General features: G+C 38.3%; 1 protein-coding gene and 1 non-coding gene across 2 annotated transcripts in view; one reads left to right on the top strand and one right to left on the bottom strand.

Annotated features, from left to right (window-relative positions):
- ADAM28 (ADAM metallopeptidase domain 28) overlaps positions 1-18,746 on the bottom strand; it is a 75,060-nt gene that overhangs the window by 14,905 nt on the left and 41,409 nt on the right. The window contains exons 14-18 of the mRNA XM_040490252.1: positions 18,235-18,430; positions 13,011-13,113; positions 10,238-10,397; positions 9,195-9,275; positions 8,808-8,886 (exon numbers count right to left, since the gene is read on the bottom strand). Of these exons, the coding sequence (XP_040346186.1) occupies positions 8,808-8,886; positions 9,195-9,275; positions 10,238-10,397; positions 13,011-13,113; positions 18,235-18,430 (619 nt within the window). The remainder of the gene's footprint in view (positions 1-8,807; positions 8,887-9,194; positions 9,276-10,237; positions 10,398-13,010; positions 13,114-18,234; positions 18,431-18,746) is intronic.
- Positions 16,382-16,486, top strand: LOC121040028 (U6 spliceosomal RNA). The gene has a single exon (XR_005795097.1). It is a non-coding gene; the product is annotated as a U6 spliceosomal RNA (small nuclear RNA).

Raw genomic sequence — 18,746 nt, forward strand, 5'->3', positions numbered from 1 at the left:
ATATATACAGTAAAACTTAAATTCCTAGAAACAAACCTAATAAAATATATGCAAAATTGTTGTGGTGAAGCTATCAAGTATTAGCTGGCAAAATTAAGAAAAACTAAATAAACGGATAGACATTTTGTCAATAGATTCGGAATTCAACAGCTTCTATGTGCTCATTGTTCCCATAGAGACCACAGATGTGGTCTATGTTAAATGAAAATCCCAACAGAAATTGTGTGTGTAACTTGAGAATATATGTGAAAGTACAAAAAAACTACTAACCAAATCATTCATAAAGAACAGAGTTAAAGGACCACCTAGATCAAAATTATTTCAAAGACCTGATGGTAAAAGAGTGCCAGAGTACACAGATAAATAGGACCACCAGAAAAGAACAGATATCCCAGAAAGACACATATATGAACACTTGCTTTATTAGATAAGTGTCACTGTGGAGCCTTAGGGAAAGATGATCATATGAATGATGATGTGACCATTGGGCATCCATCTGGGATAAAAATGAAATTAAACATTTGCATCATACACAAAACAATTTCAGATAGAGACTTAAATTTGAAAAGAGAATAAAATAATGCTTTTTAGAAGACAATACACAAATATATATTCACAATTTCAGAGTAGGGAAAATTTCCTTTAAAAAGGACACACACACACACACACACACACACACAACTAACAATAAGGAAATGATGAAAAAATTGACTGTACTGCATTAAAAACTTCTGATAATCACATAACACCACAAAAAGCATAAGAAAACTCAGAAGGAGGGAAGTTACTTTTAACATATATAACTGAAAATAGTTTATATGAAAAATATAATATTAAAACATATACAAGTGAATAAAAAGGTGGGGAGAGACAACTCACTAGAAATACAAAAAGGCTTAAACAAATACTTCACAAAAAATATAATCCAAATGGCCAAAAGATAAGGAAATGTTCTTTTATTATTCAGAGTGGTAGTAGTTACAGAAAGCAAAATTAAAAACCCAACATGCCGTCACAAAAACTTAGCCAAATGGGCTAAAATTTGCTATCTGCCAATGGCAAATGGCTTAAAGGTCGTAGAACAATAGGAACTTATACTCACTGCTGCTGGGAGTGTTAATTTGTACAACCACCCCGGAAACAATTTGGTATGATATAGTTAAGATAAATAGATTTGAATGTGGGGTGCCTGGGTGGCACAGCCAGTTAAGCCTCCGACCTTGGATTTCGGCTCCAGTCATCATCTCAAGGTTCATGAATTCGAGCTCCACATGGGCTCTGTGCTGATAACGCAGAGCCTGCTTGTGATTCTCTGTCTCTCTCTCTCTCTCTCTCTGCCCCTCCCCAACTTAACCTCACTCAAAAATAAATAAACATTTAAAAAACTGGAATTGAATGATAACATTTTTTTTTTTCAACGTTTATTTATTTTTGGGACAGAGAGAGACAGAGCATGAACGGGGGAGGGGCAGAGAGAGAGGGAGACACAGAATCGGAAACAGGCTCCAGGCTCCGAGCCATCCGCCCAGAGCCTGACGCAGGGCTCGAACTCACGGACAGCGAGATTGTGACCTGGTTGAAGTCGGACGCTTAACCGACTGCGCCACCCAGGCGCCCCTTGAATGATAACATTTATGGAAATTTTTTTCAACATAGCCTTGAAGTATCTGTAAAAGCAGTAAGAAAGGAAATTGTCATATATATACATATATATGTATATATATATATGTATATGTATATATACACATATATATACATATATATGTATATATGTATATATATGTGTATATATATAATTACACCAATACATGACAAAATTGTGATATTATGCACACTAGCAAAAATAAACTAACTCCAGATACATATAAGAACATGGATGATTTTGAAAACATGGTATAAAGGAAAGGGTTAACCTTCAGAAGGAGAGAGGACATTAGGACAGGTATGGGGCCAAGGGAGGAGATGTCTGGACTGTTGGCAATGCTCTGTTCCTTTGCCCAGATTGCATTGTATGAATACTCATTTTATAATTTATATTACATATATATATATGTTATAGTATAAATGTATATAAATAACATATGGAATGTATCTATTTATATGTTTTCTGTATAAATTTTACTGAAAAATGGCTTTAATTAAGTAAGCTTGAAAGCCCATGGTTATATATGGCCATACTATAGAGCAGGGATCTTAACCTTTTATGTGCCACAGATCATTTTGGAAATCTGATAAAACCTGTAAGCCCTTTCCCTGAATGTTTTTAAATTCATTAATAAAATGTATAGCACTAAAAAGGAAGCCAATGATGTTGGAATACACTTGTCAAAATATTATAAAACAATCTGTGATATAGTTAAATATTTGCTTCTTTTTAAGCCCTAAATTATAAGATCTAATGGTAGATTAATAACCACCATAATTTCAAACTAGAGATACATATATGTGATACTTAAAGATTTATGTAGCCATCAGCCCTCAACAGTTACAAAAAGATCGAGATCATACCATGCATATTTTCAGATCACAACGCTATGAAACTTGAAATCAACCACAAGAAAAAGTTTGGAAAGCCCTCAAATACATGAAGGTTGAAGAATATTCTCTTAAAGAATGAATGGGTTAACCAGGAGACTAAAGAAGAAATAAAAAATACATGGAAGCAAATGAAAATGAAAATATGACAGTCCAAACCCTTTGGGATGCAGCAAAGACAATCCTAAGAAGAAAATACGTTGCAATTCAGGTCTATCTCAAGAAGCAAGAAAGGTCCCAAATATACAGTCTAACTTTACATCCAAAGGAGATAGAAAAGCAAACAAACCTAAAGCCAGCAGAAGAAGGGGAATAATAAAGATTAGAGCAGAAATAAATGATATAGAAACAAACAAACAGACAAAATACAGAACAGATCAATGAAACTAAGAGCTGGTTTTTTGAAAGAAGAAACAAAATTGATAAACCCCCTAGCCAGACTTATCAAAAAAGAGAGAGAGAAAGAGAGAGAGAGAAAACCCAAACAGATAAAATAAAAAATGAAAGAAGAGAGATCACAACCAACACCACAGAAATACAAACAATTTTAAGAGAATACTATGAAAAATTATACGCCAACAAACTGGGCAATCTGGAACAAATGGACCAATTCTTAGGGACTCATGCACTACCAAAACTGAAACAGGAAGAAATAGAAAATTTGAAAAGACACATAACCAGCAAAGAAATTGAATAAGTTATCAAAAATCTCTCAACAAACAAAGGTCCTGGGCCAGATGGCTTCCCACGGGAATTCTACCAGACATTTAAAGCAGAGTTACTACCTATTCTTTTCAAACTGACCCCCAAAAATAGAAATGGAAAGAAAGCTTCCCACCTCATTCTATGAAGCCAACATTACCTTGATTTTAAAACTAAACAAAGACCCCCCTGAAAAGGAAAATTACAGGCCAATATTCCTGGCAAAACTGGATGCAAAAATTCTCCACAAGATACTAGCAAATTGAATTCAACAGTGCATTGAAAGAATGATTCACCACAATCAAGTGGAATTTATTCCTGGGCTGCAGGTCTGGTTCAGTATTCACAAATCAACCAATGTGACATACCACATTGTAAAAAGAAAGGATAAAAAGTATATGAGCCCCTCAATGGATGCAGAAAAAGCATTTGACAAAATACAGCCTCCTTTCTTGATAAAAAAAAACCTCAAGAAAGTAGGGATAGAAGGAACATAATTCAAAATCATAAAGGCCATATACAAAAGACTCACAGATAATATGATCCTCAATGGGGAAAAACGAAGAGCTTCTCCTCTAAGGTCAGGAACACAACAGGGATGTTCACTGTCACCACTGTTATTCAGCATAGTGTTGGAAGTCCTAGCCTCACCAATCAGAAAACAAAAAGAAATAAAAGGCATCCAAATCGGCAAGGAGGAAGTCAAATTTTCACTTTTCATAGATGACATGACACTCTATGTGGAAAACCCAAAAGGCAGAATGAGAAATCAAGAAATCGATCCTATTTATAATTGTACCATAACCCATAAAATACCTAGGAATAAACCTAACCAAAGAGGTAAAAGATGTGTACACTGAAAACTTGAGAAAGCTTCTGAAAGAAATTGAAGAAGACGCACACAAAAAAGGCAAAACATTCCATGCTTATGGGTTAGAAGACCAAATATTACTAAAATGTCTATACTACCCAAAACAATCTACACATGCAGTGCAATCCCTATCCAAATAACACCGGCATTTTTCATAGAGTTAGAACAAACAATTCTAAAATTTGTATGGAACCAGAAAAGACTCCAAATAGCTAAAGTAACATTGAAAAAGAAAATCAAAGCTAGAGGCATGAAAATTCTGGACTTCAAGCTATATTACAAAGCTGTAATCTTAAGATAGTATGGTACTGGCACAAAAACGGACAGAAATCAATGGAACATAATAGAGAACCCAGAAACGGACCCATACATGCATGGCCAATTCCTCTTCAACAAAACAGGAAAGAATACCCAGTGGAAAAAAGACAGTCTCTTCAGCAAATGGTATTAGGAAAACTGAGCAGTGACATGCAGAAGAATGAACCTGGACCAACTTTCTCATACCATACACAAAAATAAATTCAAAATGGATGGAAAACCTAAATGTGAGACAGGAAGCCATCAAAATCCTACAGGAGAATGTAGGCAGCAACCCCTTTGACCACAGCAACTTCTTACTAGACAAGTCTCCGCAGGCAAGGGAAACAAAAGCCAAAATGAACTATTGGGGCCTCCTCAAGATAAAAAGCTTCTGCACAGCTAAGGAAACAATCAACAAAACCGAAAGGCAACCGACAGAACGGGAGAAGGTATTTGCAAATGACATATTGGATAAAGGATTAGTAGCCAAGATCTATAAAAAAACTTATCCAACTCAACACGCAAAAAACAAATAACCCAGTGAAGAAATGGGCAGAAGACATGAACAGACACATCTCCAAAGAAGACATCCAGATGGCTAACAGACACATGCTCAACATCACTCATCATCAGAGAAATCCCGATGTTTATAGCTGCACTGTCAGCTATAGACAAATTATGGATAGAGCCCAAATGTCCATCACCCGATGAATGTATAAAGAAAATGTGATATATATATATGTGTCTGTGTGTGTATGTATATATATATATATATATACATATATATATACATGCATATATATACACAACAGAATATTGCTTGGTGATCAAAAAATAATGAAATAACACGGATGGAACTGGAGTGTATTATGCTAAGCGAAATAAATCAGTCAGAGAAAGACAAATATCATATGATTTCACTCATATGTGAAATTTAAGGAACACAACAGATGAACATAAGGGAAGGAAAGGGAAAAATAAGATAAAAACAGACAGGGAGGCAAACCATAAGAGACTCTTAACAATAGAGCACAAGTTGAGGGTTGCTGGAGGGAGGTGGTGGGGGGATGGGCTAGATGGGTGATGGGCGTTAAGGAGGGCACTTGTTGGGATGAGCCCTGGGTGTTATCTGTAACTGATGAATCACTGGGTTCTACTCCTGAAACCAACACTATACTGTATGTTAACTAACTTCAAAGTAAATAAATAAATTTTTAAAAAATAAAGATTTATGCAGCAACCACAATGTGATATAAAAATATAAATGATTTGTATGGGTGACAAAGCCATGGGAACTACTAATACCATGGTGGTTTGTTGCCTTACATCCCTGTAATCGTAGAAAATTCTGAATTCTAGTTAGAATTTAATAAAAATAGAAATGTAATTTTTCTCATTCAGGTTTAGATGTGAAGCCTGGATATCATGAAAACTATCCACCGAGGTCTGTCCTTTTGGAGACAGGACACTTTCCTGAATTAGAGGACTTTCACCAGTCTGGTGGAGGCTTTCCTTGACGGTTGGGGTCAGAGGTAGTACCAGAAATGGAAACAAAAACAAAACAAAAAGAAAACCTAACGGATGAAGTTGAATCTTGACACAGTGGTGTTAACAAGGAGCATAAGTGATTCGGAGAAAAACGTCCCCAATTGTATCATGAACCACTCCAGCTGCCTCCTTGATTCCCTTAAGATATAAATTTGATGTAGTATAATGTATCTTTGCATCACCAGTCCTTGGATTTAAAGTTTTCAAGAAATACTTTAACAATGTGTGTTGGAGTTTATTCTCCTTTATTGGATGATATGCAATTGAGGGGAAAAAAGCATAAAAATATAAAAAAAGATTAGGTTTAAAATAATATGCAGAGGTAGAATACATATGGAATCTATGCTTTCAGAAATAAAAGCTATAAAGAGTCAGAGTAAATTTAGGGTGGCATCTGCTTGGTCTTCTGAACAAAATGACAACAGATTATAAAAACAGAAGACATGAAATGAGAAGATAATAGAATGATATGAAAGTGGTTTAAGGAGGGGTGCCTGGGTGGCTCAGTCTGTTGAGCATCTGACTAAGGCTCAGGTCATGATCTCACGGTTCGTGAGTTCGAGCCCCGTGTCGGGCTCTGTGCTGACAGCTCAGAGCCCGGAGCCTGCTTTGGATTCTGTGTCTCCCTCTCTCTCTCTGTTCCTCCTCTGCTGTGCTCTCTTTCTCTTTCTCTCTCAAAAATAAATAAAGATCTTTAAAAAAAGTGCTTTAAGGAAACTCAAAAATGTCACTGAATATTTTAAAATGTCACTATAACTAAAAAAAAACTAATAAAATGTCATGATAACTAATAAATAGGAGTCTTAACATTGCCAAAAATTCACCGTATTTTACAGAAAATAATTTTGAAAACTTTCCCAAAAATAACAGGCAATAGACAATGCCAAAAAAAAAAAAAAAAAGATAATAAGGCCACCTAGTCAAGATACTTGATACAAATAATTTATATTTCTGAATTAGAAACCAAAGAAGTGGAACAGAATCCATTTTAAAATCTGTAATAATAGACACATTCCTGGAACTGAAGAATCAAATCCTCACTTTGAAAGACCTCACTGTCAAACAATCGAAATAATAAAAAGAAAACATTACCCAGGCATAACATGATGACTGGTTTTCATTAAGTAGCAATTCTAAAAACATTTAAGAGAAAAGAAACATTATTGTTAAGGGGTTATTTAACGACACCAACAAACAAAATAAGGGTAGCCTCAGGTTTTGAACTTTGAATATCAGTATCTACTTCTCAAGAGTCATGAAGTTAAAACTGTGAGTTAAAAAATCTAATCCAATCCTATCCGCTATTCATGTTTTCTACTTAGCAACAGAGTTAAAAATGTTAAGTTTCATGGAAGAAGAAAGAATTACTAATGGAAGTGATTTAGCCAATAAAGAGAAGAAACAAAGTTCAACATGAGGGAAGTCATAGTTTAAAAGGATTTTTAGGGGATTTAGGTGGACAGAAACAAAGTAAATTATAGCTCAGAAGCATCAGAATTATATATATATGTATTAAAGCATATATATAATTAAGCATCAGAAGTAAGTGCTATTCTTTCTTGAGAAGTCTAGCAAAGAACCAATAATTGTTTTAAAAATTTTTTTAAATTTTACATTTATTTAATTTTGAAAGACAGAGTGAGACAGGGCACAAGTGGTGGACAGGCAGAGAGAGAAGGAGACACAGAATCTGAAGCAGGCTCCAGGCTCTGAGCAAGCGTTCAGCACAGAGCCCGATGCGGGGCTTGAACCCATGAACCACGAGATCATGACCTGAGCCACAGTCAGACACTTAACCAACTGAGCCACCCAGGCACCCCAGAACCAACAAATTTTTTTAAAAATAGCCCAAATGTCAGAAGTAGATGCCATTTTTTTCTTGGGAAGCCAACAGAGAATCTGAACTTGGGACAGATGGTTTGGTCAGGCCCGTCCCCATCAGCACCCCCATCCCTTGTGTATGCAGAATAATAGTGGGCTATGCCTCTGGGCAAAGACCCAAGAACTGCTCTCTAGAAGCAATGGGGGATTCAAGAGCCTGAGGAACAGAATGGAGGCTAACTGCAGATGCCCACAGTAGATGAGACAGAAAAGGGAGGATCAAGGAAAGAGCGTGGAGGAAAAGCAGCTCTCTCGGGAAGTAAATGCAATGAAGAGCTCTCTCCTGGGCCAAGTACTCTTCACCATGGCGACTGGAGGTGAGGATTCCCCACCCTGGCTGCTTACCACTCCGAAGTCCTAGAGGGAGGTCTCTCTATCTACCGATAGAGCTCACATCCAGATGTCCCATCCAGAGAGGTATCAGGAGGTACAACAAGCACAAAAACATACAAAGAAAACCCATGCAAGCTAATTCGAGTCAGCCTAATCCCACATTCAACAAGGGTCCCATATTCTGAAGAAAAAAAAAAAAAAAAACAGCACAGTGAAATAAGAGACAGGGTGAAAGACAAAAAAATCAAACTCAAAAGAAATAGAGATGATTCAAGGGACAGCAGTGAACCTACAAAAATAACCGAAGCCAGATTCTTAGAGAGTTATATGAGGATTCTATATCTACACATTAAGCCAAGCCCGCTATGAAAATAGAATAATCATAAAGCGAGACAATGGGGGAAATTAAAATAAGATTGCAACTCTAAAATTTGAGGAGATCTTTTCGTATGTCGAGCAGGAGCATAAGGACTAGAAAATATGATTGAAAAGTTGTTAGAAACCATGAAGATTAATATTTTAGATTCCATATTTATGGAACAAGAATTCCAAGAGGAGAGAAAAAAAGGAGACGAAATCTAATGTACTACGAACTACAAGCTTGGAAGAGGAGAGTAAGACGCGTAATGTTACCTACGGAAGACCACTGTGGAGTCATCACAGTCAGGAGGGGCCCATCCTTCTTTGCACTGACACTGGAGCTCATGGTCACACACCTAGACAAGCAGTGATCCTGTCAGTTTCCACACTAGGCTGACCACCAACCCAAGGAGCCTGTTCATCCGTTCAGAAGAAGGACTAACCCCTGCTCTGCACCCTTGCAACTACCTCCGTAGTGTATGGATCCATCATGGGAATTTCAATACCAGATGCTTGGAAGAAAATTTTTTTCATCGAACCAAACTATTGAGTGGTTAGGCAGACTTAGTATCACTCAGAGCTGAAACGGTACTTTAGCATCGTCAGGACTGACCCGAACTTCCAAAAGATTCGGCGAGCTTGGGGAAACGTTTTCAAAACTTACGGCATGCCCTCTGCACTTGGAGGAGCAGTTGGTCGATTTGTAGGCTCTTTCGATATCCACACATTCTGCATTAATGCAAACCTGAAAGCGATGTGAAAAAAACACTGAGTTCACATGAATCCCCGATGGCTTCAGTTCTGCAAATTGCTCAGCCTTTGGAATTTAGTCTTATATTATTAACCACTACTATTGTTATCAAACTTACCTTTTTAAAAATTTTTTAAAATTATTATTTTTTTTTTATTTTGAGAGAGAGAGAGAGAGAGAGAGAGAGAGAGCGCACAAGCAGGGGAGGGACAAAGAGAGAGGGAGACCCAGAATCCCAAGCAGGCTCCAGGCTCCGAGCTGTCAGTGCAGAACCCAATGCAGGGATCGAACCCACAAGCCCTGAGATCATGACCCGGGCCAAAGTTGAATGCTTAATCGACTCAGCTACCCAGGTGTCCCCAAACTGACCTTTTTATTAGGCAAATCACAACATTCTTTTGCAAATAAGAATATGGGATCTAGATAATATTTATTTTAAATATTTAGAAAGTTCTCTAGAGAATATTTCCCTATTTGACTTCATTCCTCATGGGTCATTCTGTTCATCTACCCCTTCAGTCCACTCCTGAGACAAATATTTAGCACTGAGCTAAGCATTGCACATGATACAAGGCACCCATTCCAAACAAAAACATTATGGAAAGCGTGTTAATATCATGTCATCTGGAATATTCAAACAATTATCATTTATCTAAAAATGAGTAGTATTTTTATTATTCTCTTTATTGTTATCAGAATGGCTTATAATTTATTGAGACCCTACTGATTTGGGGGCAATAAAATTTACCTAGGTTTAATAACCTAGTACTAAGCACGTAATAGTTGCTTGTTAAATAATATTGACGGGGTGAATGTAGGCATGCATAAAAGAATGGCGTAAGTATTGCTTTGAAAACTGTCCTCCGTGGAACAGAAGGAGGCCTTGAGTAGCAAACATCAAGACAAAAAAACAAGACCAAAGAACATTTCGATTAAAAGCTACACTTTCAACTTACCTTCCTGTGTCCACACTTAGTTCCATTAGCTACCATGCCTATTTCTGGACTGCTGTCGTCAGGATCGAACATTTTACAGGTCAGGAAAGTTACTATATGTCCTCTCCAGGGCAAATTATCTGACCCACCTTGGCAGAACAACTTCCCACACAGGGCATCACTGAGGAAAAGCCAAAATTTGCTGCGGTTAAAATACCAGGATCCACATTACAGTTTTCCCCAAATGTAACACAGCTCCCTATCGGTATTTAATTAATGGCATTTCTCCCTAGAGTAGAGATTCCTAGTTCTCCTGTGTATCAAAGTTCCCCTTGTTCTTCGGTAATAGAACTAGTGAATAGTAACAAGAAACACTGCTACTCAAAAACAAAAAAACAAAACACAACAAAATCCTGATTTCCCAGGTTCTCGGGAAGCTAATTTTTGGCCAAGTGCCTAACTAAGTTCCGGCCAACTGCAAGAAAGCAGAATCTTGCGTGCAAATTCTTGCAGGTGGCCTTACGTGAAAGAATATGTCTTATTCCTCATTTTTCCTCATTTTGGCTTATTGGAATGCAGTGGCTGGAGCTGGAGAAGCCATGACAGACCAAAAGAAACACTTGGGAATGAAGGTCATTTTCAAGATAAAGGAGAATGGACTTATAACATCATGAAGGGCACACAGGGAGTCCGTTTCTATTTTGTTTCAGCTAAGGTACTTTTTTTTTTTTACTTAATTTATTTGGAGAGAGACAGAGACAGTGTAAATGGGGGAGGGGCAGAGAGCTGGCAGCACGGAGCTTGATGCGGGGCTCGAACCCACGAATCGAGAGATCATGACCTGAGCGGAAACCAAGAATCGGATGCTTAACCAACTGAGCCAACCAGGTGCCCTAAGGTTACTTCTTATTTTCATGAATTGCACTGAGGAATTCTCCCCACTGTAACTGTGTGTATCTACGGCTGAGTCTTGGGTGGCACGCAAGGCATCATGTGTGGTTACTGGAAGAACTATCTCCCTGCAAATAAAGATGAAACAGCGCAGCACTCAGTAAAGCCATCCACTTACTGCCAAGGTGAGTAAAGTCGATGCCAATAAAATTGGAGTCAATTGCTTCATGCAGAATTCAGAGGAGGGCTCGGAAAAACTATTCTGAGAGTGACAGAATCAAATTCTTCTGATGCTTCTGGTAGCTGTGAGGAAATGTGACTGCGGAGTGGAGAAAGGCATACATTCTCTCCAAAACGGAGAAGGTGTTTTTCTGGAGTCACTTTATACAGAAGGCTCTAGAGCACAGAGAATTCCAGGCGTAGTCTCCACTACAGCCAATGACTACTCAGAAGTGACTAGGAGGTCGGGCCGTGGAAAGAATGATACGTTTGTGCCGCTAGTTGCGGAAATGACCCAGTGCTCATACAAACGGTTATACAGGACAATAGCGTGCGCACATGCTCATAGGGAAACGGAGCTACTCTGCTCTCTTTCGCACTCGCTACCTCACAAACCACACGTTGGTCCCCCCAAAACACATACACATTTCTTTTTACATAACTGTCTTCCCTTTTAAATCTGTCCCGATTTCTTATAAAGGAGAGACCACCCGGACCCCCAAGAGATGATACTAGTCCAAAATACAGTTTGGTAATATTTATCATCTAGAACAATTATTGTTTAATAGAAAAGCGTTGAGAAATGTTAACCTTCTTCAGTCTCTTGCTATGCAGTACTTAGTGTGTGTAAAATCTGGAGCAGGTACTAAGTTTAATCTGTGATAATTTGAATTTTAAAAGTCATCTTAAAACTGTGGAATTAAAAAAAGATCTTATACAAAAATCTGAAGTCCTGGGGCACCTGGGTGGTTTAGCCAATTAAATGTCTGACTCTTGATCGCGGCTGAGGTCATGATCTCACAGCTTGTGAGTTTGAGCCTCACGTTGGGTCTGCACTGATAGCATGGAGCCTGCTTGTAAATCTCTCTCTCCCTCTTTTTCTGCCCCTCCCCCACTCACTCTCTTGCTCTTTCTTTCCAAATAAATAAATAAACATCAAGAGAAATTTCAAGCCCATTGCTTGTGATATGCTAGAATTTTTCCCACCAGAATATCAATACAAAAAGTAAAACAAATTCTCCAGATGAACTGTCAATCTTTTCTTACTGTGTTTTTTTTCTTTCTGTAATCCCATGGCAAGTTTTTTTTCAATATATGAAATTTATTGTCAGATTGGTTTCCGTACAACACCCCGTGCTCATCCCAACAGGTGCCCCCTCCTCAATACCCATCACCCACCCTCCCTTCTCTCCCTCTCCCCATCAACCCTCAGTTCGTTCTCAGTTTTTACGAGTCTCTTATGCTTTACCATGGCAAGTTTAAATAAAACTATATAAGCATTATATTGGGTATTCTTCTGAGTAGATAAATGTCTCTCCTCCTTGAATCATAATGAAAGACTTAGGTGGAAAAGCACCTAAGGAATATTATTAAATCCACGTATAGATTTCCAGCCAGGCCCATTCACTGCTGCATGTTTCATCCAAACCTTCACTCTATTTAACAACGACTGTACTCAATGTCATCTCAAACACCGGCCATGAGGGACTGGAAAAGAGAGATCATTTCTTATTTGTCTTTTTAACTCAGTCGGTAGCCTGAAACCCTAGCACATAATAGTCACCTAATGGATGCTTTCCAAATTCACTTTCTGTTTAACTGGAATGAATCAGAATGTGTGTCTGGAAGAGAGTGAGTCCCCTAGTCTGTGGAGCAGGAAGGTTCAAACAACAAGGCCACTTACTTTGTTTTGCAGGGAATGCGTGTGTCATCCACTTTGCGACAGTACCCATACCTCGACCCACCTTCATTCCTGCTGTAACACGATTTATCTGCAACGCTGGTCCCTGGAACCAGGCATGGTCAGCAGGGACATATTAGAAAAGAAAAGAGATAAGGCGTTCGATGCCACAGAGGGTTCATGAAACGTCACATTAATGAAATACATAGCATGAGAAGCACTGTTAGGGCATAATCCCATTGACCATTGTCAGAAATACAGGCTGCAATAATTTGTTACTAAGAAAGCTGGTTAGAATTTAAAATAATGTTTTAAATATTTATTTTTTGAACAATGGATAGCTACACGTTTGGAAATATGGCTGACATGCTTAAGATTAAGAAAACTCCATCTAAATGTAAAGACTTAGTTGGAGAGCCACAATCATTGCATTAACAACCCACAGGCAGACATTGGAATGCTCTCCTGGTAATACTTGCCAGGAGAAATACCATTTCTTACAATGTTTAGCCAAACTGCTTTGTGCACGCGCAACAATAAGCATCACGTATTTCATTTCTCATGTAATCTTTCTTAGAGCCCCATCAGATGAGCAATAGAATACAGTGGTTCAGGGTTCAGGAGCTAAATCGCAGCTGTGTGACCTTGGCCAAGTGCCTTAACCTCTGGGCTTGTCTGTAACTCAACTCACTGTCCATGCCCTTCCTGAACAATGTCCAAGGTGATAAAATGAGTTTTATTACCGTTATTTTCTTAGTTGTTTGGTCTCAGTAACATTTACAGGCTCCTTGTTATTTAATAAAATATCTACACTGAGAAAAGTGAGTAAGTAGGCCTGGATAATAAGGAAAAGCAGATTCCTAATCCCAAGCTTCAGAGGTCTTGGTGCTAATGTTGTGGAAGGGATCATTCATACTCCCGGTACCACGCTGCTTCCCAATTAACAATACACTTGTCCTTTCCCCAATGACTACATATTCTGCAGTATCATAGCGATAAAAATTGCATTGCATAAATATTATATCATTTATTTTCACTCATGCTTACGCTTGGACTTTGAGATGTTTCCCAATTACCCATTATAATTTTTTTAAAAAGTGCTGGCTGAAAATCCTTTGTAAACAAATATTCCTGAATACGATTCCCGGGGAAAGGAGTGCATTTTCTTTTTAGATTCTACATACATTTTTCCAATTCTTCCTGGAAAGACTGTGCTAACTCATGTTCTTACCAGACTATAAAACGGGGTGTTGTGTCACAGCTTCACTGAAACTGAGCATTAACTGTAGAAAAGCTTTGCCAATTTGACAAACGTGGAAGGAATCAGCTTTTCGCTCCTGTTTCTTACTATATTTATGTCTCCTGACTCATTAATGTGTCAGTACTTCTACTTCTCGCTGGTGAGTTAAGATGATTTTAATGTTCTTTAGATGATTGTACTTCTTTATGACAAATTGCCTATTAATGCCTGGGCCACATTTCTAATATTTGGAACGGCAACTGACTTACAGAAATGATTTGATACTGAATAGTGATCTCGAGACCTCCTTATATATATGCTATAGACTTTTCAAACTTTGAAAATTCATTTGAAATAAATTTGTGAGCCCTTATGAACGACAAAATTTGGAATTTCATTGCGGCACATCTGCTTCTCTGCTCTTTTATAAGGGCTGCCTTTGAATGTATGATTTAAAAGATCTCTCCTGTTCTAATATCAGCTAAATATGTTCCACATTGATTCAATAATTTTGAACGTTTACTAAAGTCAGGCAATGTGTTAGGACCCCCTGGGAACACAGTTGTGAACAAAATACATAGTGTCTAGGTGCTGGGAAATTTACAGATTCGCACGTGAGGCAGATAGTGAAGGGTCGGGCAAAAGGACCGTGTAAAAGCATTTACTGCAGGGTTTTGTCCCCAGATACTAAAGGGGAAGCTCAGAGCCTCACCTCTGTGCTCAAGTTTTCTTTCCCCAGGTTTCTGCTATATACTGACGTCAGCCAAGGAAGCCATGTTTCTTTAACCCGCAAACCCATACTTGTTTCCACCTGTAATTTCGCATTCGTGTCCGCCTGACCTGTGATCGCGAGGTTTGCTGAGGCCAGAATCCAGGGGTCAGCGCACTTCCTGAGGCACCAGGGGTATCCAGCGTTCTCGTCAAACTGTGTCTCAGCCCACCCTTGCCTGATCCAAAGGGTTTTATTCAGGAATTTTTTTCTAAGTTCTAGTCCATGTATTTCTCAGGTTTCTTTCTTTCTTTTTCTTTTTCTCTTTGACCGGGTGTGTTGTAAATCAGCGATCGATGTTGCTTTCCTTTCTCTTGTTTTATGTATATTTTCAGGGATTATGAAAAGTTCCTGGCATGTGGTAGCCCTCGTCAAGTATTTTTAGGAAGACGTATTTCCCCTGTTTAAAAAATTCCTTCAGCCACTTAGGTAAGAATCTGGAAGTGTTGCAGAGGAGGGTATGAAAATTAAGGGGCGCCTGGGTGGCGCAGTGGGTTAAGCGTCCGACTTCAGCCAGGTCACGATCTCGCGGTCCGTGAGTTCGAGCCCCGCGTCGGGCTCTGGGCTGATGGCTCAGAGCCTGGAGCCTGTTTCCGATTCTGTGTCTCCCTCTCTCTCTGCCCCTCCCCCGTTCATGCTCTCTCTATGTCCCAAAAATAAATAAACGTTGAAAAAAAAAAAAGAAAATTAAATATACATGCACAATGGACATCCTATGCAGAAAGTCCGGAGAACTGATATTTTTAAAATTGCCTTTCTGATCAATCTGTTGAGCACAATGGAAGTTTCAGTTTATAGTTTTGGAGATTAAGTTATGCTTTTATTTTTAATTTATTTTTATGGCGTAATCAGAGAATACGTCTTCTAAAATTCCAGTATGACGGACAAAACGGACATTCAAGAGATTTGGTTTTCCCAGATTGCTCCTCTGCATTCCCACAGCCCTTCTTCTCTTTTCTTCCCCTTTCCTTGTAGTCTGCCCATCTCCCGGCACACCGCTCCCCCCACCTCCACAGACTTCCAGGGGTGTACTCATCTGAGAAGGATCTTGATCAGGGTTTCCAGATAAAGCACAGGATACCCAGTGAAATTTACTTTTCTTGTAAGTTTTTATTTAAATTCGAGCTAGTTAACATAGTTGCAATGTTAGTTTCAGGTGTACAATATAGCGAATCAACGCTTTCATACGTCACCCAGTGCTCATCACAAGTGCCCTCCTTAATCTCTATCACCTCTATTACTCATGCCCCCCAACCCCCTCTGGGAATCATCAGTTTGCTCTCTTTAGCTACGAGTCTGTTTCTTGGTTCACCTCCCTCTTTTTTTTCCCCTCTTTGTTGTGTTTCTTAAATTGCACATGTGAGTGTGCTTGCTGGAGCAGCACATATACTAATATTGTAACAATACAGAGATTCACATGGTCCCTGTGCAAAGAACACATGAATTCCACATGAGTGAAATCATATGGTATTTGTCGTTCTCTGACTTCTTTCACTTAGCATTATACTCTCTAGCTCCACTCATGTCATTGCAAATGCCAAGACCGCATTCTTTTTGATGGCTGAGTAAAATTCCATTGTGCGTATGGGGGGTGTATATATATATATATATATATATATATATATTAACTGGGCTATATATATATATATATATATACACATACATACATATATGTGTGTATATATATATATATATATATACACCCTCCACACACACACCATATATACATACATATATATCATATATATATACACACTATATATATATACACCATATATATACCACATCTTATATGTATATACCACATATATATGTGTGTGTGTATATATATATACCACATCATAAGTATATATGTATATACTTATATGTATATACATCACATATATGTGTGTGTGTGTATATATATGTGTGTGTATACACATCTGTGTATGCACACACATATATATACACACACACCACATCTTATCCATTCATTATTTGAGAGACATTTGGACTGCTTCCATATCTTGGCTCTTGTAGATAATGCTGCTATAAACATCAGGGTACACGATCCCTTTGAATTCATCTTTTTGTATTCGTTGGGTAAATACCTAGTAGCGCAATTGCTGGATCATAGGGTAATTTGATTTTTAACTCTCTAAGGAACCTCCATACTGATTTCCAGAGTGGCTATACCAGTTTGCATTCCCACCAATAAGGCAAGAGTGTTCCCGTCTCTCCGTATCCTTTCCAGCACCTGTTGCTTCTTGTGTTGTTGATTTTAGCCATCCTGACAGGTGTGAGGTGATATCTTATTATAAACTTTGATTTATATTTCCCCGGTGATGAGTGATGTTGAGCATCTTTTCATGTCTCTGTTGTCATCTGGATGTCTTCTTTGGAAAAAAGTCTATTCATGTCTTCTACCCATGTTTTAATTGAATTATTCATTTTTTTCGGTGTTGAGTTTTGTAAGTTCTTTATGTATTTGGGATACTAACCCATTACCAGATATGTCATTTACAAATATCTTCTCCCAACCCAGTGGTTGCCTTTTAGTTTTGTTGACTGTTTCCTTCTCTGGGCAGAAACGTTTTATTTTGATGAAGTCCCAATAGTTTATTTTTGCTTTTGTTTCTCTTGCCTCCAGAGACATATCTAGAAAGAAGCTGCCACAGCCAATGTCAAAGAGGTTGGTTCCTTTGTTCTCCTCTAGGATTTTTATGGTTTCAAGTCTCACATTTAGATTTTTAATTCATTTTGAATTTACTTTTGTGTATGGTGTAAGAAAGTGGTCCAGTTTCATTCTTTTGCATGTTGCTGTCCAGTTCTCCCAACAACATTTGTTGAAGAGACTGTCTTTTTCCCATTGGCTATTCTTTCCTGCTTTACTCATTAAATCTGAATTTCAGATAAACCAAGTTTTCTTAGTATAAGTCTACTTCAAATATTTCATGAGACATACTGATACTAAAAAACATTGTTAATCTGAAATTAAAATTTAACTGGGCCATCCTTATTTTTGTTTGCTGAATCTAGCAGTCCCCAAATTGACCATATGTCTTAAAAATGCACTTATCCCGGATTCTGAGCGGATGCACCATTTCTAAGAAAGAAGACTGGGACAGAAGACTACTTTGGCCATGATTAAACACTGTTGCCCGTTATAATACGATTTTTCCTTGCGTGCGCAGAGAGAGAGGCAGGAATGCCCGCAACACGGGGGTCTGCCCTCCTACCTGGTCCCCACAGCTCGGTGCACTGCTCCTGAAGAGTGGGGCACATCCCCATCAAACAGTAGCCCTTCCCATTTTGACAAGGAAAGCCGTTGATTCGGTATCTATCATCAGGGCAAATACCAGATTTGCCATCACACATTTCTGACAGGTCACACTCATCTTTTGCTGGTCTGCACACTGCACCAGGCTTTTTAAGCTGCAGGGAAATAAAAGTGAAGAGAAGTTGTGTTGTTGTTTTTTTTTCCCCACCTGACTTACCCTAATATCTCAAATTGATGCGCATAATCTTTTCCTTTTGGCCTTTTTTGGGGGGGAAAGGAGTTGCCTTTCGGTAAGATAGAATGATGCTTACATTTGCACTGTATAAACTAAAGACGTCTATCGTATCACTTCTATTAACTGTGCCCAATGGCCGGAGTCCTTAAGTAATCAACATTTCCGAATTTATAATGCAAGCACTATAGAAATATCAATGAGAAAAATACACAAGAAAACCAAGCCTCATCTTAAAT

The sequence above is a fragment of the Herpailurus yagouaroundi genome, unplaced genomic scaffold (genome assembly GCF_014898765.1).
Source record: "Herpailurus yagouaroundi ecotype Mexico unplaced genomic scaffold, PumYag 181, whole genome shotgun sequence".
In the NCBI taxonomy this organism is placed as follows: Eukaryota; Metazoa; Chordata; class Mammalia; order Carnivora; family Felidae; genus Herpailurus; species Herpailurus yagouaroundi.